This window comes from Branchiostoma lanceolatum, chromosome 3 (assembly GCF_035083965.1).
Source record: "Branchiostoma lanceolatum isolate klBraLanc5 chromosome 3, klBraLanc5.hap2, whole genome shotgun sequence".
Taxonomy (NCBI): Eukaryota; Metazoa; Chordata; class Leptocardii; order Amphioxiformes; family Branchiostomatidae; genus Branchiostoma; species Branchiostoma lanceolatum.
The window spans coordinates 14,516,567-14,543,535 of record NC_089724.1 but is presented as its reverse complement, the minus strand read 5'-3'; the positions used below and the strand labels follow the sequence as shown (position 1 = coordinate 14,543,535).

General features: G+C 41.6%; 2 protein-coding genes across 4 annotated transcripts; one reads left to right on the top strand and one right to left on the bottom strand.

The window, feature by feature from the left end:
- The first annotated feature begins 4,759 nt into the window (after nucleotides 1-4,759).
- Nucleotides 4,760-14,303, top strand: LOC136430489 (uncharacterized). 3 transcript variants are annotated; one of them, XM_066421159.1, is made up of 6 exons: nucleotides 4,760-4,946; nucleotides 5,600-5,870; nucleotides 6,123-6,423; nucleotides 10,855-11,756; nucleotides 12,053-12,150; nucleotides 12,554-14,303. In XM_066421159.1, exons 3-6 carry the CDS (start codon nucleotides 6,125-6,127, stop codon nucleotides 12,710-12,712), a joined length of 1,458 nt encoding a protein of 485 aa, XP_066277256.1. In that variant the 5' UTR covers nucleotides 4,760-4,946; nucleotides 5,600-5,870; nucleotides 6,123-6,124; the 3' UTR covers nucleotides 12,713-14,303. The 3 variants fall into 3 exon arrangements, with proteins under 3 accessions (XP_066277256.1, XP_066277255.1, XP_066277257.1); XM_066421158.1 differs by lacking the exon at nucleotides 4,760-4,946 and adding an exon at nucleotides 4,964-5,226; XM_066421160.1 differs by lacking the exons at nucleotides 4,760-4,946; nucleotides 12,554-14,303 and adding exons at nucleotides 4,964-5,226; nucleotides 12,339-12,547.
- On the bottom strand, nucleotides 14,056-25,932 carry LOC136430488 (cytochrome P450 3A8-like). Its single transcript, XM_066421157.1, has 14 exons — nucleotides 25,730-25,932; nucleotides 22,523-22,616; nucleotides 22,103-22,155; nucleotides 21,632-21,728; nucleotides 21,030-21,146; nucleotides 20,443-20,531; nucleotides 19,945-20,093; nucleotides 19,360-19,499; nucleotides 18,961-19,045; nucleotides 18,376-18,536; nucleotides 17,611-17,699; nucleotides 17,270-17,407; nucleotides 16,619-16,781; nucleotides 14,056-15,946 (listed from the first exon to the last, which is right to left on the bottom strand). Exons 1-14 carry the CDS (start codon nucleotides 25,807-25,809, stop codon nucleotides 15,863-15,865), a joined length of 1,539 nt encoding a protein of 512 aa, XP_066277254.1. The 5' UTR covers nucleotides 25,810-25,932; the 3' UTR covers nucleotides 14,056-15,862.
- Nucleotides 25,933-26,969: the final 1,037 nt, after the last annotated feature.

The following is a 26,969-nucleotide window of genomic DNA, read 5'->3' as shown; positions in this document are numbered from 1 at the left end:
GATATACTACAATGAACAACAATATCTGAAAATTACAAATGTAAGACACAGAACTACCACCGCTAAGCTAAGAATTAGTTGAATCAGGAAGGCACAAGCGAACTCCTCTAGGGCAAATAATCTGTACTACTCAATTTGACTTTCAAGGTTTTTCCTCTTCTAGTTAATTGCTACTGCGGGACGTGCATAACTGCTGCCATTGTAGACACGACGTCTGATATGAAAGACGTCGCAAACTTCACCAATGGAAGAGGCAACTGATATCAACGTCTAAAGGACATTGGCCTTTCGAATCAACAGTCATAATGATAACAAAGGCGCAACTGCAAAAAAAAAACTCCAAACGTACAGACTACAGAACTACCACCGCTAAACTAAGAATTAGTTGAATCAGGAAGGCACAACCGAACTCCTCTAGGGCACATAATTTGCCAATTCTGTACCTCAAATACGGTGCAAAACGACGAGCACTTCATCGGAGATTGTACTACGTATGTCAATGATAGAAATATCATATTTAGTTATATAGAAAGTAAATTCCCTCATTATAAACACATGAGTAGCACCGATAAATCTATATTCCTCATGCCTTTTCATAAACCGACTACAGTTAAACTGACACAATTTCTACCATTACCAAGAGGCGAGAGGAAATCGAACTTATATCATCGGGTAGACTATGATACTCATAAACACATTTCATGTGCATGCTTGTAAACATGTCTTCGTTATGACCTGTACTCAGTTCGACAAAAATGTACAATAAAGCTCTCTATTCATTCACATTAATTCGTCATTTGAAACAATTCTATCCAAAGCGTGGGTAAAATGCCGCCGTTGTCATGACTAGGACTGAACAGTTTCAGTCAACAGAGACGGCGGGTACATTTACTTAAAATAAATGTGAGTGCGAGGGCTCTTTCAACATTCAATCAAGTTAATCAATCAAGTCATGGTGATCTGATCAAGCGACCGGTGCAAACTCCACTGCCAGTGGACTCGCTACCCCCTTACTGTAGCCGCCTGTGTGGACATATGGCTATAGACGGAGATCGGTCGCTTTGCTTCTGAAGAAGATCGGGGAACCCTCCTAACCTAGGAAAAACTGCCGCTGGACAGTCGAAAATTCAAGATCTAGACATCATCCTATTTTGGGAGAAATATATTTGATATTTTATGAAGTTAACAAGTGCCTTCTTCAGGGGTGCCTAAGCATTCGCACGAATTTTATGAGATCCGTACGAATTTTATGAGAAACGCACGAATTACTATGCGAAAACGCACGAATCTATGAAAAACGCACGCACACTATGCCATACGCACGAACCTTATGTGAATACGCACGAATTTTACGAAAAATGCACGAATCATATGGAAACACGTAGTGTTTTTATGCAACCCGGCGTTGGGGGCCGGCATGTTTCTTATTAGTGTTTCTACCTACGATATTTTTATCTTAAAGCATTCCTCACATACCGTCCCGAGGATATATTAAATTGTCTGTGGGCTATTTTGTTTGCTCCATTTCGGCGTGTCACATCGTTTTTCTGTCGCCGCATCTCATCGACGCCATCTTGAAAATCTCGCTTTGTCTCGTGATCCGTGCAGCGTTTGGCTGGTTTGGATAAAAATACTGCGTGTTACATAAAATTCGTGCGTATTCACATAGTGATTCGTGCGTTTTTCATAAGATTCGTGCGTTTTCGCATAGTGATTCGTGCGTTTCTAATAGAATTCGTAGGAATCTCATAAAATTCGTGCGAATGCTTAGGCACCCCTGTTCTTGTAGTGTATGTCTAACTATAGATGTCACATGTGCACTTAATGTTTATTACCAGACTTCATCAATCGACATTAGCTTTTATATGATATTAGACAGAAAGGTTTTTGACGACAGGGTTGTTTTCCAAACAACTTGCCTGAGTGAGAGTTCTAGAAGCTTCTTGGTATTTTAAGGTCTATTTCCTGCGTCAGAATCGCATGATGTGGGGTCGTGTGGCGCAACGGCAGAGCGTTCGGCTCAGAACCAAGTGGTCTCGGGTTCGAATCCTGTCATGTCACCGATCTTATGCCCTTGGGAAAGGCACTTTACGACTTTCCTCAGTTCACCCAGGTGTGAATGGGTACCTGATTTCGGTTGGGGAAGGTCGTATTGAGGTCGCCTGGTGGCGCCGAATGGCAGCCGCCCAGACCCTTGCGACAGTTCCACAAAAATGCAAGTGTGGATGAAATATGTATATGTTGTGTATTATGTGGAACCTGTAAACCCTGCATCAATTCAGCAGTACAGAGGCTGCCATTGCGGGTAATTTCTGACCTATAAATTACCTACACCTCAAAGATGACATTCTTTAGCATTGACTGTAAGAGTATTATGAAGTTCCTGCATAAATTATGCAAACGAGGTCTGCATTAGCATAATTTATGGTCAGGTGTGTTCACCTTTCCTAAAGGTACCTACATCTCAACTATGACATACGTAGCTTTTATGGTAAGCCAGGCCTGGCATCATTTTTGGCCAGGTTTTCTGACCTTTCCTAAAGGTACCTACATCTCAAATATGACATCCGTAGCCTTTACAGTAAGGGAAATACAAGTATATGCCTAAATCATGCAAATGAAGTCCTAATTATAAGTTATGGCCAGTTGTATTCACCTTTTCTAAAGGTACCTACATCTCAAATATGACATCCGTAGCCTTAACAGTAAGGGAAATACAAGTTTATGCATGAATTATGCAAATCAGGTCCGCATTAGCATAATTTATAGACAGGTGTGTTCACCTTTCCTAAAGGTACCTACATCTGAAATATGACATCCGTAGCCTTTACGTTAAGGGATATACATAAATTATGCAAACGAGGCCCTCATTAGCATAATTTATGGCCAGGTTTTCTGACCTTTCCTAATGGTACCTACATCTCAAATATGACATCCGTAGCTTTCACGGTAAGGGAAATACAAGTTTATGCATAGATTATGCAAATTAGGGCTTCATTTGCATAATTTATTGTCAGGTGTATTCACCTTTCCTAAAGGTACCTACATCTCAAATATAACATCCGTACCATGTAACATAAGTTTATGAATGTTAAACATCCAGGTAAGCAAATAGAGTGCTACAATTTAAACACTACTTCTGGACAAAATACGAAAAAAATCGGACGTTTCGTATGTAACATAAGGTACATATAACTTTCTGCAATACCATTAGTAGAGCTACCACCCCACATCTACTTGGGTTTTTGGCAGAAGAAGAAGAAGAAGATGAAAGAAGAAGAACAGGCAAGCAAAAACAGTATATTCCCTCCTGGGAGGGGAATATGAAAAAACACATTATAAAGTGTTGATTGAACTTCTGCTGCCGGACGGCAATGCCGAGGGAGCTGTTCCGATGACAAAGAAAACCGCCCTCCCGGTGTTTTGCAATATGCTCTGCTATCATTGCCGCCATTGTTGATGTTACTAACGTACGTAGGCGTTGGAGACAATTACAAACAGGCCACCTAGGATATAGCTACTTCTGTCCGATTTGTTTGCCTTATTTGGTCGTCAGCTTGAGTGGGGATGGTTTCGAATATATCTACGTGATTCAAATAACTGAAAGATTTTTCTCGCTTCTATTTAATTGCCGCTGCGGGGGATGGATAACTGCTGTATATCTAGACACGACGCCTGATGAAAGAAATACCAAACAATGCCAAAGGTGGAGGTACTTAATGAATATACATGTACCTGATTAGATGAAGCGCGGACTACTGTAAGTTTGAAATGTCATTACAAAATGGAATTCATCTTCGATATTTTCATGGCGTGTGGGACACAGTCTCTGAGTGGCTGGTGTGCTGTGGTGTCGACCCTTTTCATTTTATAAACAATGTGCCGGCTGATTCTCAGTTCTGTAATGCCATTTGTAAACGGTTTATTATGAATTGATGTATTAATTATTCCATACCGAAGTGCTTTTTTTATCTTAGAATAGCTGTGGAGTTTACTATAGTACCTGGGATGGGATCACCACTATTGTCACCCCCTCATCTGTGATAAATGTGTCCCATCGTCGAGACAAACCATCAATGGATTTCAGCATTATTATGTCTGAAATAAACCAATGTACTACATAGATGCTGTGCTGATCCGAACTGCAAGAAGGCGCTGTAAGACCGTTAAGCGTCTAGACACAGCAAATATATGTCGTGTGCATGTGTGGATTGATTCCTTGTGAATAAAGACAAATCAAGACACGTATAAAACGAAGTTAAAGATGATTGAAAAGAAGAAAATTACATAGCTGGTGAAATAACAGTGGGTGTGTTACACCGAAGGGCTGTTATACCGGCTATACAGATACATAGTTATCTTGTTGGTTTGTCATTCAGCACCAGGGACAGGGACACCCTTTTGTATGTAACATGATGTCGTTCGGCACAAGGGACAAGAGCTATGCACAGATTAAGTTGCCTTTCCCTTTAAAAAAAGTATTGGCAGATTGGAATTCATTCTCAGTACAACAGCGGAAACTCTTGATTTTTAGTGACGTCTGTCCAAGCTTTTCGACTTATGATTTCAAGTAGTCTCCCCATCACTCAGTTCAGTTAAGTTCGAATTCATCCTCGGTGATGTGACACAAATGTCTCCACATGTCCCTGTCATGGCGTCTCCCCATCAGCCATCCAAATAAATCCCTGAAACTACTTTATTACGTCTGTTGTTCTGGAACAATGTTTGGCGCGCAGTCAAACATTGTAGTAACGTAGTGACCTAGGTAACGTCAACAGACCACTACCAACTACGTAAACCAACCGAACGGACGTCACCATTCTTCGCTGTGGCAGAATACCTTCCTATTCTGGAGATCGGATTCTTTGGATCTGAGCGTGACTTACTTCAACGTTGGTTTCAACCTGTGTTGAAAGGACATTGACGTGAACACTGCGACAAAGGAGGTAAGAAACGCTCTTAATACTAGCATTGTAGGCGGACTTGGGATTGTTATGACGACATCTTGCAGTGTTGATATTTTCCACAAGAGGGCGCTTTATAAATGTTTTCTTTGCACAATCTGCACCATCTGATCTTTACACGCTGAAGTTCAACAGGGTCAGACAAGATTAGTTAGACTCTAGTCAAGATCCCTACGAAACAAAGACTATTGACTCTGTCCAGAGAGACCATGGACTACGTTTGATAACGTTAATCTTACAAGCTCTTGAAGACTCACTGAAGGTAAGAGCAACACACAATTTGAACTTAGAACACTGCGTGAATGTGTACAAAGATGGGGAGGGGTTGATTTTTCCGCCTGTGTCAACCAACATTCATATATTTATAGCTTCAAATGCTGGGAACGTTGTTCTGGCTGTTTTGCCATCTACGTATAGTAAGAATAATGACTGTAAGCCCTGTTATTGTAGCGCTTTGTTTATGAAACTGTACCGATGGATGTGCTGTTAGGCGACAACTGGATTGACCAGGATTGTGGTTATGAATTTTGACGACGCCTCTGGACTGGAGCCGTTTTCACTACTTTGTTTTCTGTATTTCTATAGCAACTGTAACAAGTTTTTATTGACGTCCATCATTCTATGTCTTTCTTAAGTTTAGCACCATAGAATGAACAACTCTAAGAAGGAAAACTGGGCCCTTTGCCAGCAGAGACTACCAGTACCAAACACTGGCATTCGCGAGCGTCGTCACGCGCCTGTTCCTGAGCCCATCCCACCATCGATTGTCCTGGGTTCCCAGCCACTACCTCCTATTTGGCACAAGCGTCTGCGTGAGGTTACCAACGAAAGAGTGAAAAAAACTGGAGCCTTCAACTTCAGGGACACACAGCTAGCACCAAAGAGCAGAGCCACTGTAGATAACAGGTAACGAATATACCAATTTTTATGTATTTCTCTTTATGTATTATGGGGAAAATTGAGATTCAGTTTTACCAACATCTATTAAGAGTATGCGGTTGATACGGGTATGACCTCTTTTTCTTTCAATGCTGAACTGTTGGTTTTACTTGACAGGACATTGTCTACAATGCGGAGGCAGGTGTTCACTCTACAATTGGACTTCTGTCCGTGTCTGTCTTCCTCAATCTTAGTTTTGTTGTTTTTCTGTTTGTAAAGATATGTCAAGACTTCTGGACCACACCATCAGGAAAAGTTACCACAGATCAAACATATGCAAAAAAGCAACAAAGTGCACTCAAAGAAATCATCTAGGTAGAAATGTCCAGGCTACTGGCTCCAAGAGGATAGAAGTGCAACAGACAGATGCTGTGAGGAGGAGCAGCAACACAGCAGCTGTGGAACAGCACAAGGGAAGGACAGCAGAATTCACAAAGCAGAAGAAAGATTCAACAGCAGCTGATACGGAATCTCAGACAGCAAAGGCTTGCAAGCCAGCTAAAAGGCCGTCATCAAAGGGGTTTGCGGAAAAAGCTGGGCTGTCTACCTGGCCTGGCTAGCTGGCCTGTCTACCTGGCCTGTCTACCACGTCAGGCTAGCAACCCAAAAACTCAGAAACCCCCATTCATATCCCCACAAATTGTGAGGCCCCAGTGCAGTCGCGCCCCCTAGCGGAACGTTTCCAAAGCACACCCGTTACGCTGGGCGCGGCACAGCACACGCCGATCGTCATTCGAAACCGCGATTTTCGTCCCCTCTTCTTGATTCCTACGAAGTTTACATGAATTGCTTCATTGTCTGAAAACGAACCTGTTGTTACCATCTCATGATTCTATCGCCCTTTGTTTATGTTATCCAAAGGAACTCTCGAAAACTGCGCATTACCGAAGTCACAGACGTCGCCGATCGCCATCTTACTTCACGTGACCATGTTCTTCAAGCTTCTTCACTGGAGGGCGCTGTTTCAGTTGCCTCTGAACGCGGACCGGCGTATGTACCACATGGCTGACAGACTAAAAATTACTGATACTTCCGGTTCATGTTTACCGTCTGCTTTGAAACAACAGCTTTTTTTTTTAGCAAAGTTTAACCCAGGCAGGGCGCTGTGAACTGCAGGCCGTATGTTGTTCCAATTAGTACGTCCGCCGGGGACGTCCCAGGACAGCTGTCCCAGGATGTGCACCAGGTCACCCCCCCGGTCACCACGCCAGAAAGCCTGGGCGAGGCCCCGCCTTCTTGCCACTGAACTGAAATCAATCCCATAGTTACGAAGCAAGAAGTTCCTCTATAACGTCTGCGCCAATATCCAGCATTATAACGCAGATCGCAAACCTGTATGCTTTGTAATAGTTAGGCCATGGCTGAGGCCTTTCTATGCGAAAATAGGGAAGCTCCTCCCACAAGGGGTTTTCTAGACTCCCGACAGCACATCATACTAGTATTATAAAAAAGATAAAAAGTATTATATTGAAGCAGAATGACCTGTAAACAAGCTTCGTACATGTCCTATCTGTTTTCAGAACCTGGCCACTACCACGAAGTTTCTCTTTTACAATTCATCCCCGTGGTCTCAAAATATTACATACAGATTTTAAGCTGGGATTTTTTTAACTGTGAGTTACTTAAATGTTCCTTTCCTTTTCATTGTAGTACTGGAACTGTTTGAGTTGAGAGCATTATGTGTGTTCTTTTCAAAAATCTAAAAAATGTGATTCTGATTCCCAGTTTCCCAACTGTTTATAAACTTGACTTTCCATTTCATTGTAACGATTGCTTGAATTTGTGCCTGTTAGTCTTTAAAGATTTGATTCAGTTTGATACTTTTGTTCTTGTGTGGTTGTAAGATAACAATGTCCTTATGTGAATCAAATAATGAAACCTCCCTACCCCCCTGGCAGTTAGCTGACACTGTGACCCAGGTCTCACATGGCCTAACTATTACCTTTGCGCTCTGTGTGTTCTCATCTGTTGCATGGAGCAATTTCGTAATTTGCCGTACACAAATACCGTATGAGTCTCATGGAGTTTGCTGAAAAGAAATCGGGGCACAATCTTCCCTTGCGGTCTTTGCAATATTGTTAGTGATTATCACAGCAAATATCTTTCCTGTTTGGTTTAATTTGACTTTGAATTCTGAACGAAAACTCCAGGCTTTTAATGCCTGCGCTACTTATGATAACGTGGATACGTCGGACTGTCAAAACGTTTTATAGAAACATATATGTATAACGTTACATGGTACATGCTAGAAAGATATCGTCAATTTTGTCAACTTCTGACGTACGTCTCTCATTGTCATTCTGGTCTACTTCTGACGAAAGTCTCCCATCTTTTTTGTTTATTCGTTCAACCGGCCCACAAGCTGTTATGAAATAAACGCACAGGGTTGGGGTCAGGTTTCTACGTACTTGGGATTATAGTGGCGCCAAGTTACCACATGCCAGGTAAGGTACAGACTGGCAGTATACAACGGTCTACTCTTTGCCCGTGTAAATGATTACCCGTGTAATTTGAAGACATGGGAATGTTGTCACCGGCGCCTGAACCATCTGTCAACCAACACGACGGATTATATCTCCATCACAGCAAAGTTGCACGCACGCACGCACGCACAGACAGACACGTCCGTTTCAGGCACGAGTGCCATGTTTATTATCACCTTGTGGCAGAAGGTGATAATAAACATGGCACTCGTGCCTGAGACTGGTATGAAATGGACATGAAAGTGTAAGCAGACTTACATACATCATCTCTGCATTCGACCCCCCCCCCCCCTAGTAGTGAAGTATCCATATACATGTACTGAGGTTAATCATTTTGTATACCATTGTTTCTTGTTTTGCATGTATAGTTGTAGAAGACCATACGAAAGTCGCTGTACCTTTGTCGTGTCAATAAAGATTTCTTCTATGTATTAGATAAAACAAGGAACCCTAGGCCTGTTCACTGTCCGTTTACGTTATGTTCCGTGTAATCAACACACTGTGAAATATACACCGATCGTGGCCACTTTCTGGACAGGGCAGGACAGATACGGCCGTATCAAGGATCAAGGATGAAGGTCATTGTCATCTCAGCGTCCAGACATTGTTTTGTCGTGCTTGTAGGTTCAACAACTCTGCATTCACCTTATTTCAAGAAAAAATAAAGAGGTTAGAAACAGAACGTATTATAGTGTAACATTGTATCAAATATCAATTCATCAATAAAAAGATATACCATAGATACACCATAATCGTTGGAAGGCATGTTTATTTTCCAAAAACTTAGCCTTCTTGTTTATTAAAACGTGCGTGTTAAGATACCTATTTGAGTATTTGTGTTAAGATAGTTTGTTTAGATAGCCTTGTTTCAAAGCAGACGGTAAACATGAACCGGAAATGTATGAATTTTTAGTCTGTCAACGTCCGCCGACAGCCACGTGGTATGAACGTTACATATTCCGGTCCGCGTCCCGCCTACAGCCGGCCCGACCGTAAGACACATGGACCCCGTTCATACTAAATCGCGTAAATCGCGAAGTCGCGATAATGTGGCTTAGTATGAACGCTCCAAATTGCATTTGAAATCGCCCGAAATCGCTTTCCGCGAAACCACCTCCGGAGGTGGTTTACTCGCGATTTGCCTGCATTCCGACTTAGTATGAACGCTCGAAATCGCCTTGATGCGCGTTGGGCGCTCTACTTTGCATATTGACCCGGTCATTGGTCAAGGGGTCATCTGCAAATTCAGTCTTTCCGCTCATTATACGATGTTCATCTACCTCCTAGCTTGTCGGAATATTATGCCGAATGCGGCGGAAATATGTCAGAATCGGGCGGCGATTTTGGCGTATGGAATGACGAAAACGCATGTACTGATGGCCATCTTCGGGGCATGATGTGGGGATTAAGAAGAAACTCAAGGGATCCCACCAAAACCAGAGCGTGTACGCTGAAGTGGCGACTGCCTGAGTTGGCCAAATACGCGAAAACATGGAAGTAATGCCGCACTATTAAAGGTAAAAAAAGTCAAGATGAAGTACAAGAAGGTCATTGAACATAACAGTAAGAGTGGTGACAATCGAATAACGCGTCCGCCGTTGATCAAGCTGTTGGATCGACGCGATTTTACAACTCGCGCTCGTTCGACCCCTGGTGTGAAGGAATGCGACTCAGGGCGATTTCGCGATTTGCGCGATTTAGTATGAACAGGGTCCTTGTTCCTTTGTTTATCTAAACTGTTAGTATCATTGTGTTCGCAACTTCACCCTGTCCCACAACTTACGTATTGAGATTCACACAAGTTGGGTTTGATACTCAATTCCGGGATGCCCCTGTAAACTGGGAGACACCGGTTAGGGAAGGGTGTCTACGCTGGAGCCGGAAGAGACGTAAAATGGTGGCTCCAAGTTAGATATTGATACAACCTGTCATTAACGATGTATTCAGAGGCAACTCTACTCTACTCTGAAACAGCTTGAAGAACATGGTCACGTGAAGTAAGATGGCGATCAGCGACGTCTGTGACTTCGCTAAATGCAGTTTTCGAGAGTTCCTTTGGATAACATAAACAAAGGGCGATAGAATCATGAGATGGGAACAACCTGTTCGTTTTCGGACGATGAAGCAATTCATGTAAACTTCGTAGGAATCAAGAAGAGGGGACGAAAATCGCGGTTTCGAATGACGATAAGTTGAATGGGGCTACCCACTTGTCTGAAGATGAATAAATAAATAAATAAATAAACGATCGGCGTGTGCTGTGCCGCGCCCAGCGTAACGGGTGTGCTTTGGAAACGTTCCGCTAGGGGGCGCGACTGCACTGGGGCCTCACAATTTGTGGGGATATGAATGGGGGTTTCTGAGTTTCTGGGTTGCTAGCCTGACGTGGTAGACAGGCCAGGTAGACAGGCCAGCTAGCCAGGCCAGGTAGACAGCCCAGCTTTTTCCGCAAACCCGTCATCAAAGAGGGTAGGGGCAAAACATCAAAGATCTTCCCTCAGAACTCATGAGGAGGAAATCGCAACCAAAGCTGATCACAATGAAAAGATGACAAAGCAGTCCCAAGAAAGAACTCTCAATCCTGTAGCGCTCACGTCCACAAAGGAGATGGAGGAAGAGTGGCTCAAAGCTTTGTCCAGATTTGCACGTGAAGGCAAGAGGCAGATAGACAACATGGGGGCCATCAAAACAGATGAAAGAACAACACCAATGATGGTGGAACAGAACTGTATTGGACAAGAAGAAAGAAGTCCTGAGCCTGTTATAGTTTGTATGAAAGATGTATCAAAAGAATACGATGTGATGAAGTCACATGCAAGAGTAAATGTGCTTCATCAAGAGAAAGAACTGACGGGGAATATCAAAACAAAGAAGAGGAAAGCATGTATTGCTGTTTCACCCAACAATGACTGTAAGAGGGAAGAAAATAGAAGGCAGAGGAATTCTGGTGCTTCACCTCAACCATTGGGCTTAAGCAGTGAAGACAATGGTGTGCATAGCAGGGCACCAAGTCTGAACAAAAGCAGGGCACCAGGTCAGGCCAGCAGCAGGGCACCATGTCAGGACAGCAGCAGGGCACCATGTCAGGACAGCAGCAGGGCACCATGTCAGGACAGCAGCAGGGCACCATGTCAGGACAGCAGCAGGGTACCATGTCAGGACAGCAGCAGGGCACCATGTCAGGACAGCAGCAGGGTACCATGTCAGGACAGCAGCAGGGCACCAGGTCAGGCCAGCAGCAGGGCACCAGGTCAGGACAAAATCCTTAAGATGAGGAACAGCCACAAGACAGGAAAGCAGCAGGACAAGACCAGTCTACCCAGTCTGACCAGTGATGATCCAGTAAAGGGAAAGAAGCGTTGCAAACCTGGTGAGTGTTGTAGTGTGGGTGATGAGGGGTCACATAGAGCAAGGACATTATATAGAATATAATGTCCTTGCATAGAGCAACAACAGAGGCAAAGATTTCTAATTCTATTGTCATTTTTGATGGCATCATACTGGAGTATACTGTATTTCAAAGCAAAATAAAGGCATTGGCTTGGTTTGACTTGACTTGACTTGACTGTCGTTTAAATTGTAGATGAAGCAGAAGACACTTAATAGTTACAAAAGGTAAATGTGTACTTTCATGGCTTCAATCTTCTTTTTTTAAATTTTGTACAGGAGTCACTCTGCCATCCATAGGGGATGGGAAACGTGTCCTGCCCAGTGTTACTCCACCAGACTTGCCGGATGGAATGATGGATTCAGAGCTGCCACCTGTAAGCATTTTCATCTACATGAATCAGTGATTTGTATGAGCTGCTGCCAGTACCATAATTGTTACAAAAATGATTTTGGGTACTGGGGGAATTTCTATTTTCCTTTTTTTTTAAACATGCATTTTCCTGCTTTCAAGGGCCTACATTGTACTTTCAAACAGTTACATCTAAAAAATTACAACAATTAGGGCCAACCAGTGTCGAAGCCTGGAGACAGATCTCCATCTTCACTGCTACCTTGTCCCCCCAACGACCCGGAGGTCAAGGGACTAGGTAGGTAGGTAGGTAGGTAGTGTCGAAAGGATTTAGATAAAGGAGTGATATTTTTCTCTTGATAATCTGGTGATAATCCATCAGGCTGTGTAAAGTCTGATAGTTTGTTCTCTCCATATTTATACACCAGCTGGAGTTTGGAACCAAACATGTTAGGAAAACCACCCAGTCCTCCGTGGCCAATGAGTGTTCAAAGGACAAGTCCAAAGTCCGGGGGATGAAGCGACGGCAGAAGGTCGAACGTACCTCGCTCAAGGACAAGAAAGCAGGCCACAGAGAGTATCAGTGACCTTGACCTCCAGTCAACTGATTTGTGACACCTTCTTGAGACTTTATCGTCAAGTCCACAGACATGATTATGTACTGGCAATGACTCGTGTATGTGGAACAGTTGTGTTGTATCAATTTTGTGCAATATCTGCATTCTCGTGTATTGGTTATTTTTAGCCCCAAGACATGTTGGAGTGGTACTGACTATTTATCTATTTTCAACAGTCAGAAATTGTTCCAATAGAGTGTTTGAAAAATAATTCACAAGTTTTTTTACAAAAAGTGCACGTACAGGACTAAGCCTTTGAATTGTACAAGCTCCCTAACCCTGTCAATGTTTGTTTTTTCTGATTCTTTTTAGTCTTTGAGTAAAATGTATCTTTGGCATTAATATATATTTTAGGGGAAGGGGATTGTAAATTTGCCTAACTGATGCTTTGTTGCAAAGACACTACTTTCAATGGAGCATTTGAAAAATAATTCACATGATTTTTTTAACAAAAAGTGTACAGGACTAAGCCTTTAGAGTTGTACAAGCTCCCGAATGATTTTCGTCTGATCCCTTTTAGTCTTTGAGTACAATATCTTGAGCATTTAGGGGAAGGGGATTATAAATTTGCCTAGCTTATGCTTTGTTGCGAAGATTCTACTCAAACTACACCCGGCCACACAGTACAGTTCCACTGCAGCTGGGGTGGGGAAGGGGTCCAACTCCACAGATAGGAGGCACTTGTCTCTCTCAGACTTGTTCATACCTCTTCACACTGCACCATCTGGCCGATATGTCTATGGCTTGCAGTGAGAGATGGCTGCCCTGCACCCGATCTGCCAATCGGGATGTCGGGCCCCATCCTCACTGGACCCCACAGTCATGTCGGCTTGTTTAGCAGTGATGGGAGGTTGGACTGGTCTGTTAGGGACTTGTTAAATCTACTGTCTGTGTGGGGAGGTCTTGTACCGAACTGAAACTGCTGTAGATGAAGCGCAACAGTACCTTGGGATCTTTCATTCCATCATGTTAGCCATCTATGACAGACATGGCACGGAGTAGGATTGGTGTATATAGAAAGTTATATACAAGACCAAGCTTCATTAGCTATTATCTAAACTGTTTGTAGAGAATCTTTAAGGGAAAAATATTAGATTCTGATCAGGATTCATTTTAAAACCAAAATCAGCCTGGGGGGGAAATCACACCTCAGCAAACTTAATGCACTTTACAAAATGTCTATAAAATGAATCACATTTAAATACGGGAACATTGAACTTGAGAAAAATTCAAATGTAATCATTATGATTTTTCAGACTGAAGTATAGTGTCTCTCATCAACTATATTGTAATTGTCAAAGTACCATGTGACATTGTATGTCAAATTGCTTTATTTTTCACAGTATCATTTTGCTAGCCTTATACAATCATTTTAACATCATATGATCAACATGGCAAATAATATCTATACAGTCTGTGTTGTGTCATTATGGAACTACATAATTGTACTTTTGTATGTAATTTTTGCATCTATATATAACTGATAGCAATTACAATTTTGTTATTTGTCTACAAAGACACTACATACTATACATAGCCAATAAAGTCATTATGTAGGATATATTCTGGAGAATTTTCTTTCCTTGCAAGAATCACATTAATCTTAGTCTTTGTTTACAAGGCATTTTAGACAAGAATATGCTAATGGCGTACAATGTACTTATAATATGTATACAAGTGGCTTGAAGTACAATGTAAGAACTTTGTTAAAGCCAACATATAGTCCAGAAATGAATGCCAAATCTAATACATTAACCTCATATTATGGAATGCCACTGCATATATATTTGTCAACTTTAAGACAATCAACTAGAATTTCTTGACATTTTCATACACCACACTGGTTAATAATTCATTCATTAACTTATTGATGACAATGCCAGAATTTCACCATGGCTTTATAAAGCGTGAACAATATAATTCCATGGTTCTTGGGCATTTTTTGGTAAAATTTTAGTTAGAAGATATCATGAGAGCTGGGGGGAAAACTGGGTCTGACTGACTGAAACTGCGTACCAAGATACAGACTTTCCCTCAGAGTCTGTTTTCATGTTAATATTCCAATTATTTGTTTAATTACAAAGACATTAAATTGGTGTAGCCTAACGCAGAGCATTGTGGGCAAAATCAAGTGAATCATTTTCTATGATAATGGCGCTTTGATATTTGATTTTGAATGTAATCAATATACACCAAACATATTCAAAGCAAGTCAGAGCAGTAACTCTTGTGATAATGAAAGAGCCCAGGTATTTTGCTACACACACAACCTTTACTCTCCTGTAACGTTTCAGATACAGGTGTTGACGTGTTTACTTTTCCCACATGATTGTCAAACAAAGCGGCATGTTAACTGATTAAATGGTGTACCTCTCTAGCCCTTTCGTAAACTATCATAGACCCAGTTCATATCAGGCCTATCATAGCCCACTGAATTAATTTAAAGATTTACCCGGCTCATTTAGCCGGCTATCTTAGCCCAATATGAACGCAAATTAACCGGCTAAATAAGGGTTATAGCAGATTAAATTGAAACCACCTCCTGTCCCATGAACACTTAAAGCAATGGTCTATCCTGTAGTACCTGTTATGTCTGGTTCCAGACAGTTTTAAGCAATGCGCTAGTATAACGTTATAGCTGTAGCTGTAACGTACAGTTTCAGCCACATGGCTTGTTAGGCAAAGCTGCATCATATAGTAAAAGGAATAGTTTCACAAAATCTATACTGCATGCAGACTGTGTAAAGACTTAGGATATCATTGTCGAGCAAACTGTCTCTATCACATTCATCTGTAGTTAGTGTAAGCTGACTATAGTAGTGTAACAAACAGTTTCACAAAATCTAAGGTAGTGAAAGCTGAGTATCAATGTCAAATGGGCAGTTTCAACTACATCTATCTGGGGGTAGTAAAAGCAGCTGTCATGGTCAAACTGTTTAAGCCAACATGTCTTTAACACCATTGTGTTGGTCGTGATCATAATCCTTGTCAAATGATTCTATGTGTCAGGGCACTAAAAGTACAGCCTTAATATGGTGTTCCGTTTCTGTAATGTAAAACAGACGGTTCCAGTCATGTATTAAATGTCTGAGTTGACACGTTGACAGGAGATCTGAGCTGCTACACGTCCGTCCTGGCCTCCAGCTTGAGGAACATGCCGTGGTCAGGCTGGGTCAGGTTACTCACCTTCACTCGGATGGGGATCTGCAAGGCAAACATAAGGTTAATGGCCTAGGCAGTGACTTTCGTACGTTTAACAAATCAAAAAGGTCAAGCGATCGAATCTCAGACTGAGGACGGCACTTTTTCGTTAGCTAGTAGTGCAATACGCGGCTTCGCTATGGCTCGCATACTTAGCCAAGCACACTGATTCACCCCTACTCTTCTCGATATGTGTGTTGGGTTCTTTTACGAGCAAAGGTTTGGCGCTTGAGGCTGACGCCTGAAGCTCCCCCATACACGAGGTAAAATACAAAATAGCAATTTACTAAATAGATCTTAAAAGTCTACTAGCTACACAATACAAGTTAGTATAAGTATTGTAACATCTGTAACATCATGTTACAATCATGCAAGGCTAATCGACCACAGCAGTCTGTTTTCTATTTCCTAATTTTTGAATTGTGAAACATGCACAAGTCCGATCAAGCCATTTTTATAATAAGGCCCCTTTCCAGTTCAAATTCAAATTCGATGTGCTTGATCCTTATTCTATAATTGAAATATGATGCACGTTGCAAACCTATGACTTAAAATACAACAAAACGCAAAAAATGTATTTTAAAAAATCGTTCTTATCTATGACATTTGTTGAGTTTGACTAGGTGTTACAGGTCGTTCAGACTGGTCGGACATTAAGTATTTAACATTCTGTACCTGAGTCTTCTCACAGGGCCTGAGGCGGTATTTCATCAGGATCTTGGCGATGGCGAACTTGACCTCCAGCATGCCGAGTCGCTTCATGACGCAGCTGCGCGGACCGACGCCCCAGGCCACGTACGCGTACGGGTCGCGCTTCTTCTTCTCCTCAGGAGTGAACCTGGAGGAAAACAAACAACATACTTGCTTTATTTAAAATGTCATAACTTTTCTTCTCGTTTGTGAAGTGTTACTAAGGTTAGGAAAATACTGTAGTCTTTCGTTTGAAAGTTGCTCGGTGCCCAGGCCATCTATGCAAAACTTTCTGCTATATTTGCTGTAAGGAACAAAAGCATACAAATATTTAAAAAATCATGATATTATTGATGAAACACGGAAGAGGCATGTGAAAGCTAATGAATAGCTTTGATGTAGCATTGTCTTAGGTCATAAAAATTGTGTTAGTTATCTCCGTGAAAACAGAGATAGTGTTTCGGTCTGTTCGTTTGTTTGTTTGTTTGTTTGTTTGTTTGTTTGTTTGTTTGTTTGTTTGTGAATAAGTCGGTCCTTCTTTAGGTCTCTAGTTGACATTAGGATTCCATGTAGGTCAGCGAGGCGACACAAACAAATGCATTGTTATCCTAAATAGTATAATCAATAATGACATACCTCTCAGGATCGAACTTCTCCGGGTCTGGCCAGTTGTCAGGGTCATAGTGGATGGCGAAAGAGGAGAACTGGACACACATGCCCTTGGGAATCTTCACTCCGTCAAGGTCAATGTCTTCCTTGGCCTGACGGTCAAATCTAAGAGACACAGTGATAATTTCATCAAACACAAAACAAACGTCATAACAGTGTACATGTAGGTCGTCCTCTTATAAGACCAATTATATTGCTTTTTCAAGTGCTGCAGCTTTGCCACAGCTTCAGTTTTTAGCCAAGCACACCGGCACGATCTGATTGCCATGTGGATTGCATGAGCGCTCATTTCATACCCCTTTACCTACCGCTGAGAGGGTGGGTACATGCGCAGGGTCTCGTCCACACACATCTTCAGGTATTTCATCTCGCTGGCAGCTTTGTAGTCCATACATTCCTAGACATTGATAAATAAAAGTTATGTAAATGAATATCTAATTTGCATAATTAATGAGAAAATACTGTAATTTCATATTGTTAGATAACTGGATTTCATACTTGTGGCATTTGGAAGTTATGTGACATTGAACATGGTTGAATATAAATTATGAAAATGAGGGCCTAATTTGCATAGTACATATTTCATGGAGATATGAGGTCTCCGAACTTTTGTTTCACTTGCTAACCACAGAGTTAGCAAGCGAAAAGATTGAGCCAGCGGAGGATGGTACTCGGGCTACTTGAGCTACACAGTTTGTCTTCAACTGAAAAACTACACCTTTAGCTTCCAAAACAATCAAGTCGAAATGGACTTGTTGAGAACATTTATAAAACAATGTCGTTCACATCACGGAAGTTATCTGATTAGAATAGAGAATATGGAGACTTTCCATTGGCCTCATGATAATCGTGATTTGAACCCCCATGTTGGCGGGCATTTGGGATACAGCAGTAGCATATTGCTGTGTTTTACAGATATACACGGTAATCCAACATGGATCAAATGACGCCAAATAAAAAGCCTGTCTAGAAGGACCGTGTTGCCGAAATGGTAATAGTATTACATAGGAAAATAGCACTATAGCTTTAGATGCCACACACTAACAATGTAAACTAATTAAACTATAACCTACCCTTCCCCTCATGACATCATCGATCTCGGCAATGACCCTCTCCTGGATGTCCGGGTTGAGAGCGAGGTTGTACGCCAGGAAGGATATGGTGGTGGCCGTGGTGTCGTATCCGCCGATCCAGAAAATAAAACCATTGGCCAAGATTTCATTGTAGGACAGCCCTGTCAGAAGGAATCACATTTAGTGTTTCAGATAGCTTTTTGATCTTCTGAGTCTTGCAATTGTATTTCCCAACAAAACAATAACTGTTTACAGTGTGGGTATTAAATGAGTAACTTAGAGAAATTTCCTCATGTGTGGTTTGATAGTAAGAGCAAAACAGATGCAAAGAATGCAAACGGTATCAGAAGTGGGACTAGCGTGGAACATGTAGGCAAGTATCAAACTCGTGTTATCGCTTGATACTACGTCGAAGAGAAGACAAACCCTTGTCGGAGGTGTAGAAAATATAAAATGGCGTCAGAAGTGGGATTTATGCAGTAGATAGGATACGTTGAAGAGAACAGTCAGTTCCAAGAAACTAGGCAGCAAGTGTGAAAGACAGTTTGTTTTATCAACATGTAGTACTCTACATGTAGTACTAACCATGTTTGATAGTTCCATTGTTCCCAGGTTCGTCTAAACACGTGTTGTGGGATTTCAGCAGCAGCTGCATCACATCCACTCGTTTCTGAGGTATCAAAAATAAAGTAGTTATGACACAAAATTGTGTAATAACCTGCAGCAAACGAGATGGTTGGTTGGTTGGTTGGTTGGTTGGTTGGTTGGTTGGTTGGTTGGTTGGTTGGTTGGTTGGTTGGTTGGTAAGGGGTACATTTGGGTGAGTTGTTTTAGAACATTGTATTCAATATTTTACGATGGCTAGTAATAAGAGAAATCAGGAATATATTTCTACATGTATTTCATACTGTCAAGTAAGTCAGTTCATACTGAGGTAGGCAATTGACAAGGCAGCATTTGATGAAACTAATAGATCGAACTTACGTCCGATTCAGCCGGATTGGACTCCCTGATAGAAATGACTTTCCTGATGGCGTCGGCAAAAAAGTTGAAGACAGCCGGCGGCACGATATTGAAGAACCAGTTGCGACGATCCAGAAAGAAGGCTAACCACGGAAAACCAACTGTGTGGACGCAACATTCGCAATAGTCATTGGTCCTTAAAGGTAACAAACCCTAGCAAATCAGTGCATGAGCCTTTTATAAACATATGCCGTACAATTACGATCTCATCATGCCATCCTTATATAAGTTGCTGATATTGCGTACAGCTATATCCTGGGATATTAGTCATCTTGATTTTGCAACCATCGTTCTTGATATACTACTAAGCTTATTCAACTTCATCGTTTACTAATATCATTTTTTATGCCTTTTGTTTAATGAGATGATTGATATGCAAGCATTTTTCATGTATCGCAAAAGAATCAATCGTTAATGTAATGATAGCAAAAGTAATTGTGTGTAATGTTTTGTTTTATATGCATCTTCCATTTCTCTCTCAACATTGGCTGTTTCATTGTCTCTCATTAAGAGTGATGCAATGAAAATTTGATCACCAATACTTACAAGTCAACAGTGTGAATGGACTCAGAGCGCCGATTTCGTAAAATTTTTTAACGTTTTTTATGAAGATACTGTCAGGTTCGTTGAGGGAGTTGACGTCGGTTCCGAATCCCGTGCTGGAAATGACGTCCATGGTGTAGCATCCGAAAATCCTGAAATTAGAATATGGAAATATGCTTATAGTAAAAGAAAGAAATGATTCAGACTTAGAAGTAAAAATAAATAAATATGTATATATATATGCTGCACATCTTACGGCTTTTTGTTTGTCATATGTGTGGTATACATGTGCTTACATAGAACCATGATATAACCACGTTAAAAACCATGGTCTACGCATATGGCACAGAACCATGACACTATCGTGTGAAAGGGCCCCATCACAAAACCATGACACAAACCTATGAGGTAGAACCATGTCAAAGAACCATGGTACTGAGAACCATGATACAGAGCCACGCAGTCACAAAAGTCCTATCAATGTAAATGCAGTATACTCACTCCTTGACATCAACATACTGCCCTGCATCGTGGTGTCGTTTCATGGCGGCGACCAGGTTATCAGAGGTGTTCTCTATCAGATAGCACAGCTGAAAACGTAAATTATGAAATATTACCCATCCTAAAATGACAGATGTAATCAAATCGAAAAATCGTTTGTTGATACACAGCATTATGGAAGCAATCTACATCAACTGCATGGCTTATCAGCCTTTGTGGAACCGAGACGGGGGGCGATACCTGATTCCAACCACCTTTGACTCATTGGTTATGTCACACTTCCGTAATGTTTGATACGCGTCCTGAGCAATCCGGTCAGCACTTATCATGGAGAAGATCTACTCTCCAAGCAGATGATGATTGGGAAGATTGTAACATTCTTCTCATATGTCCACATTTCTGCAGCTGACCCAATCAACCACCCTGATGATTGGGCCGCCTGTCAGAAAACGGGGCGTACGAGAATCTTCCAAATCAACAGCTGCTTGGAGAGTGGAGAAGACCACCAGGGGTGTGTAGAAAATTCAATCAGGTCTTTTGTGCTTAGAAACACGTGGACTTTTCCATAATGATACTCTAGTTCTGACCTGTTTCAGGCTGTAGGCGCTGTTGAACGGGCTCATGTAGCTCCGGACTCGCTTCCACTCGGCGTCCTGTAGAACCGTCAGACTGTACTTCATCACCGGCCCATTCCCCGGCATCAGCTGGAACAAGGATGAGAAACAACATTTCAACCAATATCGTTCTCTCAGAATGAACTACGAGAAAACGTTGATATGAGCTGACAGTTTCGTACCGTAGAGATTGAGGATAGGTCTTAAATTCTATGAAATTTGTTGAGCGAGTGTCTAATCTTTGGTCGCTCAGCAGTCGCAGCGAGATTGCGCAGCCTCTAGCGAAAAGGGGGTGTAAGGTCCCCTTTTCTCTATACGGCGATCGCTGAGCAACCGTACAGCGACCAAGATTTGATTTACGTGATCCTCGATTTGATGATAGGAATACGATGCAAGATGTAAAAGTGTGATTTAAAAGACAATAAAACACACAATTAAAAAACAAACGTTCTTTATCTATGGAATTCGTTGAGGGATCTGTGAAATCTTCGGTCGTTCAGCAGCCGTAGAGAGGTGGCAGCCTCTAGTGTAAAGTAAGTGTTACTGTTTCTCTTAGAGATGACATGTTTACGTACTCTGCGGTTAGCAAAGTTGGGGAACTCTTTCACGTTGATTTGCTTGATGAGCTTAGTGTCTGCGACGATGAGCACCGGCAGTTGTCCCTCATACACCCTATAGTAAACATAAATCAGCTTTCAAAAAACAAACAAACAAACAAACAAGTACATACTGCTCATTACGTCAACTATTGCTCAAGTGACCATGATTGCATTTGGGAATTCTTACATCAAAATCCAGTAACATAGAATTCGGTAAGTTGACAAATCGTGCGTTTGATCGAGGCTGAGTTTGTGAGAAACCTGTGCAAATTGTAACTATTCTTTATCGCCTTACATGTTGACGAATCGTAAGTAAACTTAGACGCTGCCGTGTTATCAATATTGCCAATTTTTCCTTTAAAAAGCCTGTTTCATTTGAGTTCTATATCATGATTTAACAATATATTAGCAATAGTTAGATGCACAAAATTTAACATCTTGACTCACCCCCAGTACTTGCCATACTTCTTCATCCACTCAAGATCAATGTTGCTGAGGCCCTGGGAACAAGATTATAGCAACAGAATCAAACATGACATAGATATAGATTTGATCATTGAAGTGTGTTTCTGAAATTTCCAACAACCATCATGCATCCGTGCTGCTATTCTTGTCCGCGTGAATGGAGGGTCGCAAAGCAGTGTGGGTAAGGAGGGAAACTTTTTGACTAACTTGTTGAAGTCTGAATTACCTAGTTACTATTTTCTGACTGACTATTAAAATCAGTGTGATCTTAGACCGCAAAACATTGTTTGGTATGGATTCTATGTGTGTGTTTTTTTGTTGTGTTTTTAGACGGCAGATTATAATAAAGTCAAGGCACGATTCGTCTGGGTCACATGTGACCCCGAAAAATAGACAACTCACCTTCTTGTAGTCTATGAGGTTGCCTATCAGCGGTAACGGGGGCGGGCCTGGGATCCCCAGCTTCTTGAAGGTGTTGTACGGCCATGTGGCGTACCTACAATCGGCAAAAAGAAATTTAAAGCACCTATTATAAAGATCATGGTAGCCTGAACACACACACACACGACACGGTCTGAAGAGCTCCAGCCTTGTCGTGACCGGCACTCCCAAGAACACTCAACCTCAAGTATTCTCCACACTAGCCGGTCACTAGTATCCCACCATGCTACATGGAACGGATCCGAGGTTCTACAGACTCACGCCCTAGAGAGACTCCACAAGGGACGACTGGACTCTACACCTCACCACACGGACAGCTAAGGCTATTACATTCAGCTGTTTAACCTTGTATCACCATAGATCTGCTTTTGTATAGCCTAGTCTCTTCAACTGCTGTATAAGTGCTCATATATAGCCGTACCGCACTCCTTTTTGTATTTCCCGCCCAACGTGATGTCATAGAACGAAGCGCCACCTATCTGTTAGAATAATACTGCAGGCGCAAGGGCAGTTAGCACTAAGTGTCACCTGATTGGTCCATTAGGACAATCACCTTCAGAGCGGACCACCTGATTGGTCAGGAGAACAATGGACAACGCTCAGAGCGACCTGACCTGAACAAACAGCATTTTCGCTGAGTCAGCATGTTTTCTAGGCTCTGATTGGTCAGTTCTAGCCAGTGCAAAGCGAAATCCTGTAAGCTGATTGGCTATTTCTTAGAGCGCCCTGACCTAATTAAAGCAGGGAGTAGAATGCCCTGACCTGACTTCAATTAGAGGCTATAAAAGGAAGTGCGGTACCACTCTTTGTCATTCTGATGAAGACTTTTGAATAAAAGGTCGAAACCGGTAAATCGGTGTGTCTCAGCCGTCATCCTTCTAACGCCCATTCAACTATGTCTACACACACACACGACTACTACCAGTTGAAAAGTTCACTTTTGGTGAAGTGCTTGCACAACTGTGTGACCCAAGGGCTATAGAAACGGAGATCTGCACCACCCTCTACAACGAAAGGTTTGGGAATGTTTTCTATAAAGAAATTTAAAGCTGTCTTTCATGAGTGCCTTTCACAGTAGTGTTTTACGTTAGCTACGCGCGTAGTACTTACTTTGATAAGAACATTGTAGCAGGCCGTTGTATTTGTTGGTTGTCATCATCTTTGCTGTTTGTATAGTCTTTCAATGGTCGCTACTAATTTTCAATGGGTAGCCAATGGACGAATCGACTTACAATCAAAATATGTAATTAGCAAGAATCTACGAGAATCTGGAGGTACGAAAGAATGCAGCAATGGTTTGTTGCAAATTGATGGACAAACTGAATTCTTCACATGTTTTTTATTAGTTAGGTATGCAAGCATGTACCACTGTTACTATAGAGGTATATGTACTTTTTTTTCATACGTTCGATGGTGCATATCTGCCACGTGCCCTTTTGGTCACACTATAACTAATTCTAGTTAAAGTACAGCCTGTTGAATGTTTGTGTACTTAAAATATAGATCCTCACGCCACTTCTGATATGACGTGTTGATCATTTACCAGTTGATAATAATTAACTCAAGGCAATAAGATCTATTTTCCCCCCAGTGTTTACGACTTTCGGCAAATACGTGACACGTTTAGAAATATTGACATGACGGTAGAAAATGATGTCTAGTCGAGTGGAGTTGATGGAGTCAAAAGTGATTGCGCCCCTTAGGCGTCGACAAAAACGTCGCGAACCATTTCTAGTACAAATACTACATATGCTGACACTACATAACGAAGCAAATATCTTTTAGGAAATCTCTCAAATATTAGAACGTGCGCTTGCTCACGTAGTTCAGTTTCACGTGATAGCAGTAGATTCTAGCTTCGCATTTTTCTTTGCCAAAAAAATAACTTTTCTGCTCGTTTCAATGTCCAGCTATCCAAAACAGACGAAAATATGACCTCCTTGCGCTAGGGAATACCTTTTATAACGTTGCCAAGTCATTTAGATTTGTAGATTAACAAATGGGTGAACGGTGGGCTATATAAACGTTCGTTAATCACATTGATTCATGAGATAAGAGGTATTTGTCAAACTCACAGAAACGTCCTTGACAATGTATTGAAGTTCTCCGACATACTCGCTCATTTGCCAGTGCCGTGGTGTGATGTGTTTCCGTCATTGGGTCAATAAAACTTTACCTTTTCGGGTGAAATTTGGTAGGGCGTCGGTTTAGAAGATCTAGTAGATCGAATTTCTCTTGTCAAACTAATTCAATCTTAATTCTAAATTCATTTCAATTCCCGTATTCGATATCAACAAATAAACGAAACATTGCGAAAGAATTGATCTAGAAACACAAACAGGCAAAGACGACTTTATAACATGGTGGTTGGGCACAACGCTTCAGATATTATCATTCTTATCTTGTATTGTTTCATCAGTTGGCAACATTTATCAACAGCATATAGAGACGACAGAAAGCTTACTGATACTGTAAATGCATTTAAGTTCGCGTGGTTTTTGTTTCGCGCTATGGCGAAAATGGAGTGTTTGCGCCGGTGGTTTTAAGTTTGCGGCAACGCTATAGTCACACACTGCTGCACTATTGGACAAAAATTGTCGCGGTGGTTTTAAGTTCGCGGTGAAACGTCGCAGCGAAACCCGCGAACATAAAACCACCGCGAAAATTTCTTCAGTTACAGTAGCACGCCTTGCCATATGGTGCCATAAAAGGACGAGAAAAACGTACCACTTGAAGGGCGTATACAGCGAGCGAAAAGGGTTACAAGAACGAGCTCGAGACAAAGCCACGCATCTCCTACACGTAGTTAAGGCTTTTTACAAGGACATAATACCATATTCCCCCTGCGCTATGTGGACTTTATAACTGTCGACAACAAAGCAAATAAAACAGTAGTGTCCTTTAGACTCTCGTGGAGATGCATACAGGCATTACAGGAATTGCAAAACTCGACCCTCTTTGGTTTGCAATTTCTCTGGACAATCATTCGCCCTACTTGGGGGCTGGTTTTGACTTATTCAACCCTTCCTACTGTAGCAACCAGAACACAGTAAAATTAGAAAAGGACAGGTAACAAAAAACGCTGGGGGCGGGGCCTACACACTTACTCAGCTTAGACAGAGTATTTCACCTGCATGGAAACTACACGAACAAAAAGACGGGACTTACACATAAAAAAGGATGAAGAAAAGTACCACCAGCACAAATGTTGGCGAGAGGAAGATCGGGAGAAGGTAGTTCAAAACCATGGCGACGTAGCTTCAGCAGTACGTCCAGCCAGATGTCGAATTCAACGACTGTTTGAAGGCCCTGTGTCGTGTGTGTACTGCGGTATTTCTTTAGCGATGAACGTACGATAACATTTTGTAGGACACCCTAGGTGTACGTTGGTGAGTATAAGTAGTTTATTCAGTAGGTGCAAGTGAACCGCAGTCGGTAACTTTTAGATAATATCTTATGTATCTTTTGGTGATAATTTGTGTCAAATGGTACATTTATGTACAAGTAGTTATACGATCATTCGATAATAAGTAAGAACGTACAGGTCCTACCTAGGGGGTCTTCCCTCGGGTACAAATTGCCCCATAAAAGTAGACGATATCACGTGTTTTGAATTGATGGTGTTTGTTTTGCGTTAATTTGTGACTTCGTGCTTTCTCCGCATATCTTACCGAACATTGGTCAGAAAGGAAATAGTTTTATCTGAGAAATCAAAATATATCGTCGTAATACGGGTATATATAATCGATAATGAATAGGCGACCGTGTAATATATATTGTTAATGCCACATTGGCGAGAAAAAACACCAACGGCTATGCATAAGAACTGTTTTTAAGAACATAAAGCCTCTGATCGAAGTCCAATTGAATCATTTCCCTTAGTAAATGCAAATGCATATATATGCTGTAGATTATAGCTATGACGTATCTAGGCACGCAAACAATGACATGGGAATTTAGGTTAACGGCCTTACCATAAAATAATAAAGATAACGTTAACAGCCTCCAGAGGCAGTGAGCAATTTGTTATAGCATGTTAGATGTGGAACTTGTTTTAGATGTATAGGATTGCAGTGATTCCGGTTTGAGTGGCAAAATTGGTGACATCGAAACATAGTCATGATCTGAGATGGCCAACGGGGACGTGCACATTGCGTTGTCTAATGATTGGAAATATGTTCTGCCAAGGACGTAATTGAAGATACAACAAGCCTAGAACAACTTATGGAAATAATCTTGGATTTTGCCATGTGTTCCCCCCAATGATTAATTAATGCATCTTTTCAACCTTTAGTACGTAGTTGGAATCATGATCCCGTGTTTACACATATCGCCCCCCCCCCCTGCATCCGACCAATCATTTCTTGGCCAATTAAGTCCAGGAACTTAAATTCAATATTTTAATTTG

What these genes read in the sequence shown, in the direction of transcription:
- LOC136430489 (XM_066421159.1), top strand. Translation starts at nt 6,125, where the DNA reads ATGTCAAGACTTCTGGACCACACCATCAGGAAAAGTTACCACAGATCA. An exon ending in AAAAGGCCGTCATCAAAGGG is followed by an intron (nt 6,424 to 10,854) that starts GTTTGCGGAAAA and finishes GTCATCAAAGAG; the next exon opens with GGTAGGGGCAAAACATCAAA. An exon ending in TGGATTCAGAGCTGCCACCT is followed by an intron (nt 12,151 to 12,553) that starts GTAAGCATTTTC and finishes TTTATACACCAG; the next exon opens with CTGGAGTTTGGAACCAAACA.
- LOC136430488 (XM_066421157.1), bottom strand. Translation starts at nt 25,809, where the DNA reads ATGGTTTTGAACTACCTTCTCCCGATCTTCCTCTCGCCAACATTTGTG. An exon ending in ATGTACCCACCCTCTCAGCG is followed by an intron (nt 17,408 to 17,610) that starts GTAGGTAAAGGG and finishes TGTGTCTCTTAG; the next exon opens with ATTTGACCGTCAGGCCAAGG. An exon ending in GAGAAGTTCGATCCTGAGAG is followed by an intron (nt 16,782 to 17,269) that starts GTATGTCATTAT and finishes GTTTTCCTCCAG; the next exon opens with GTTCACTCCTGAGGAGAAGA.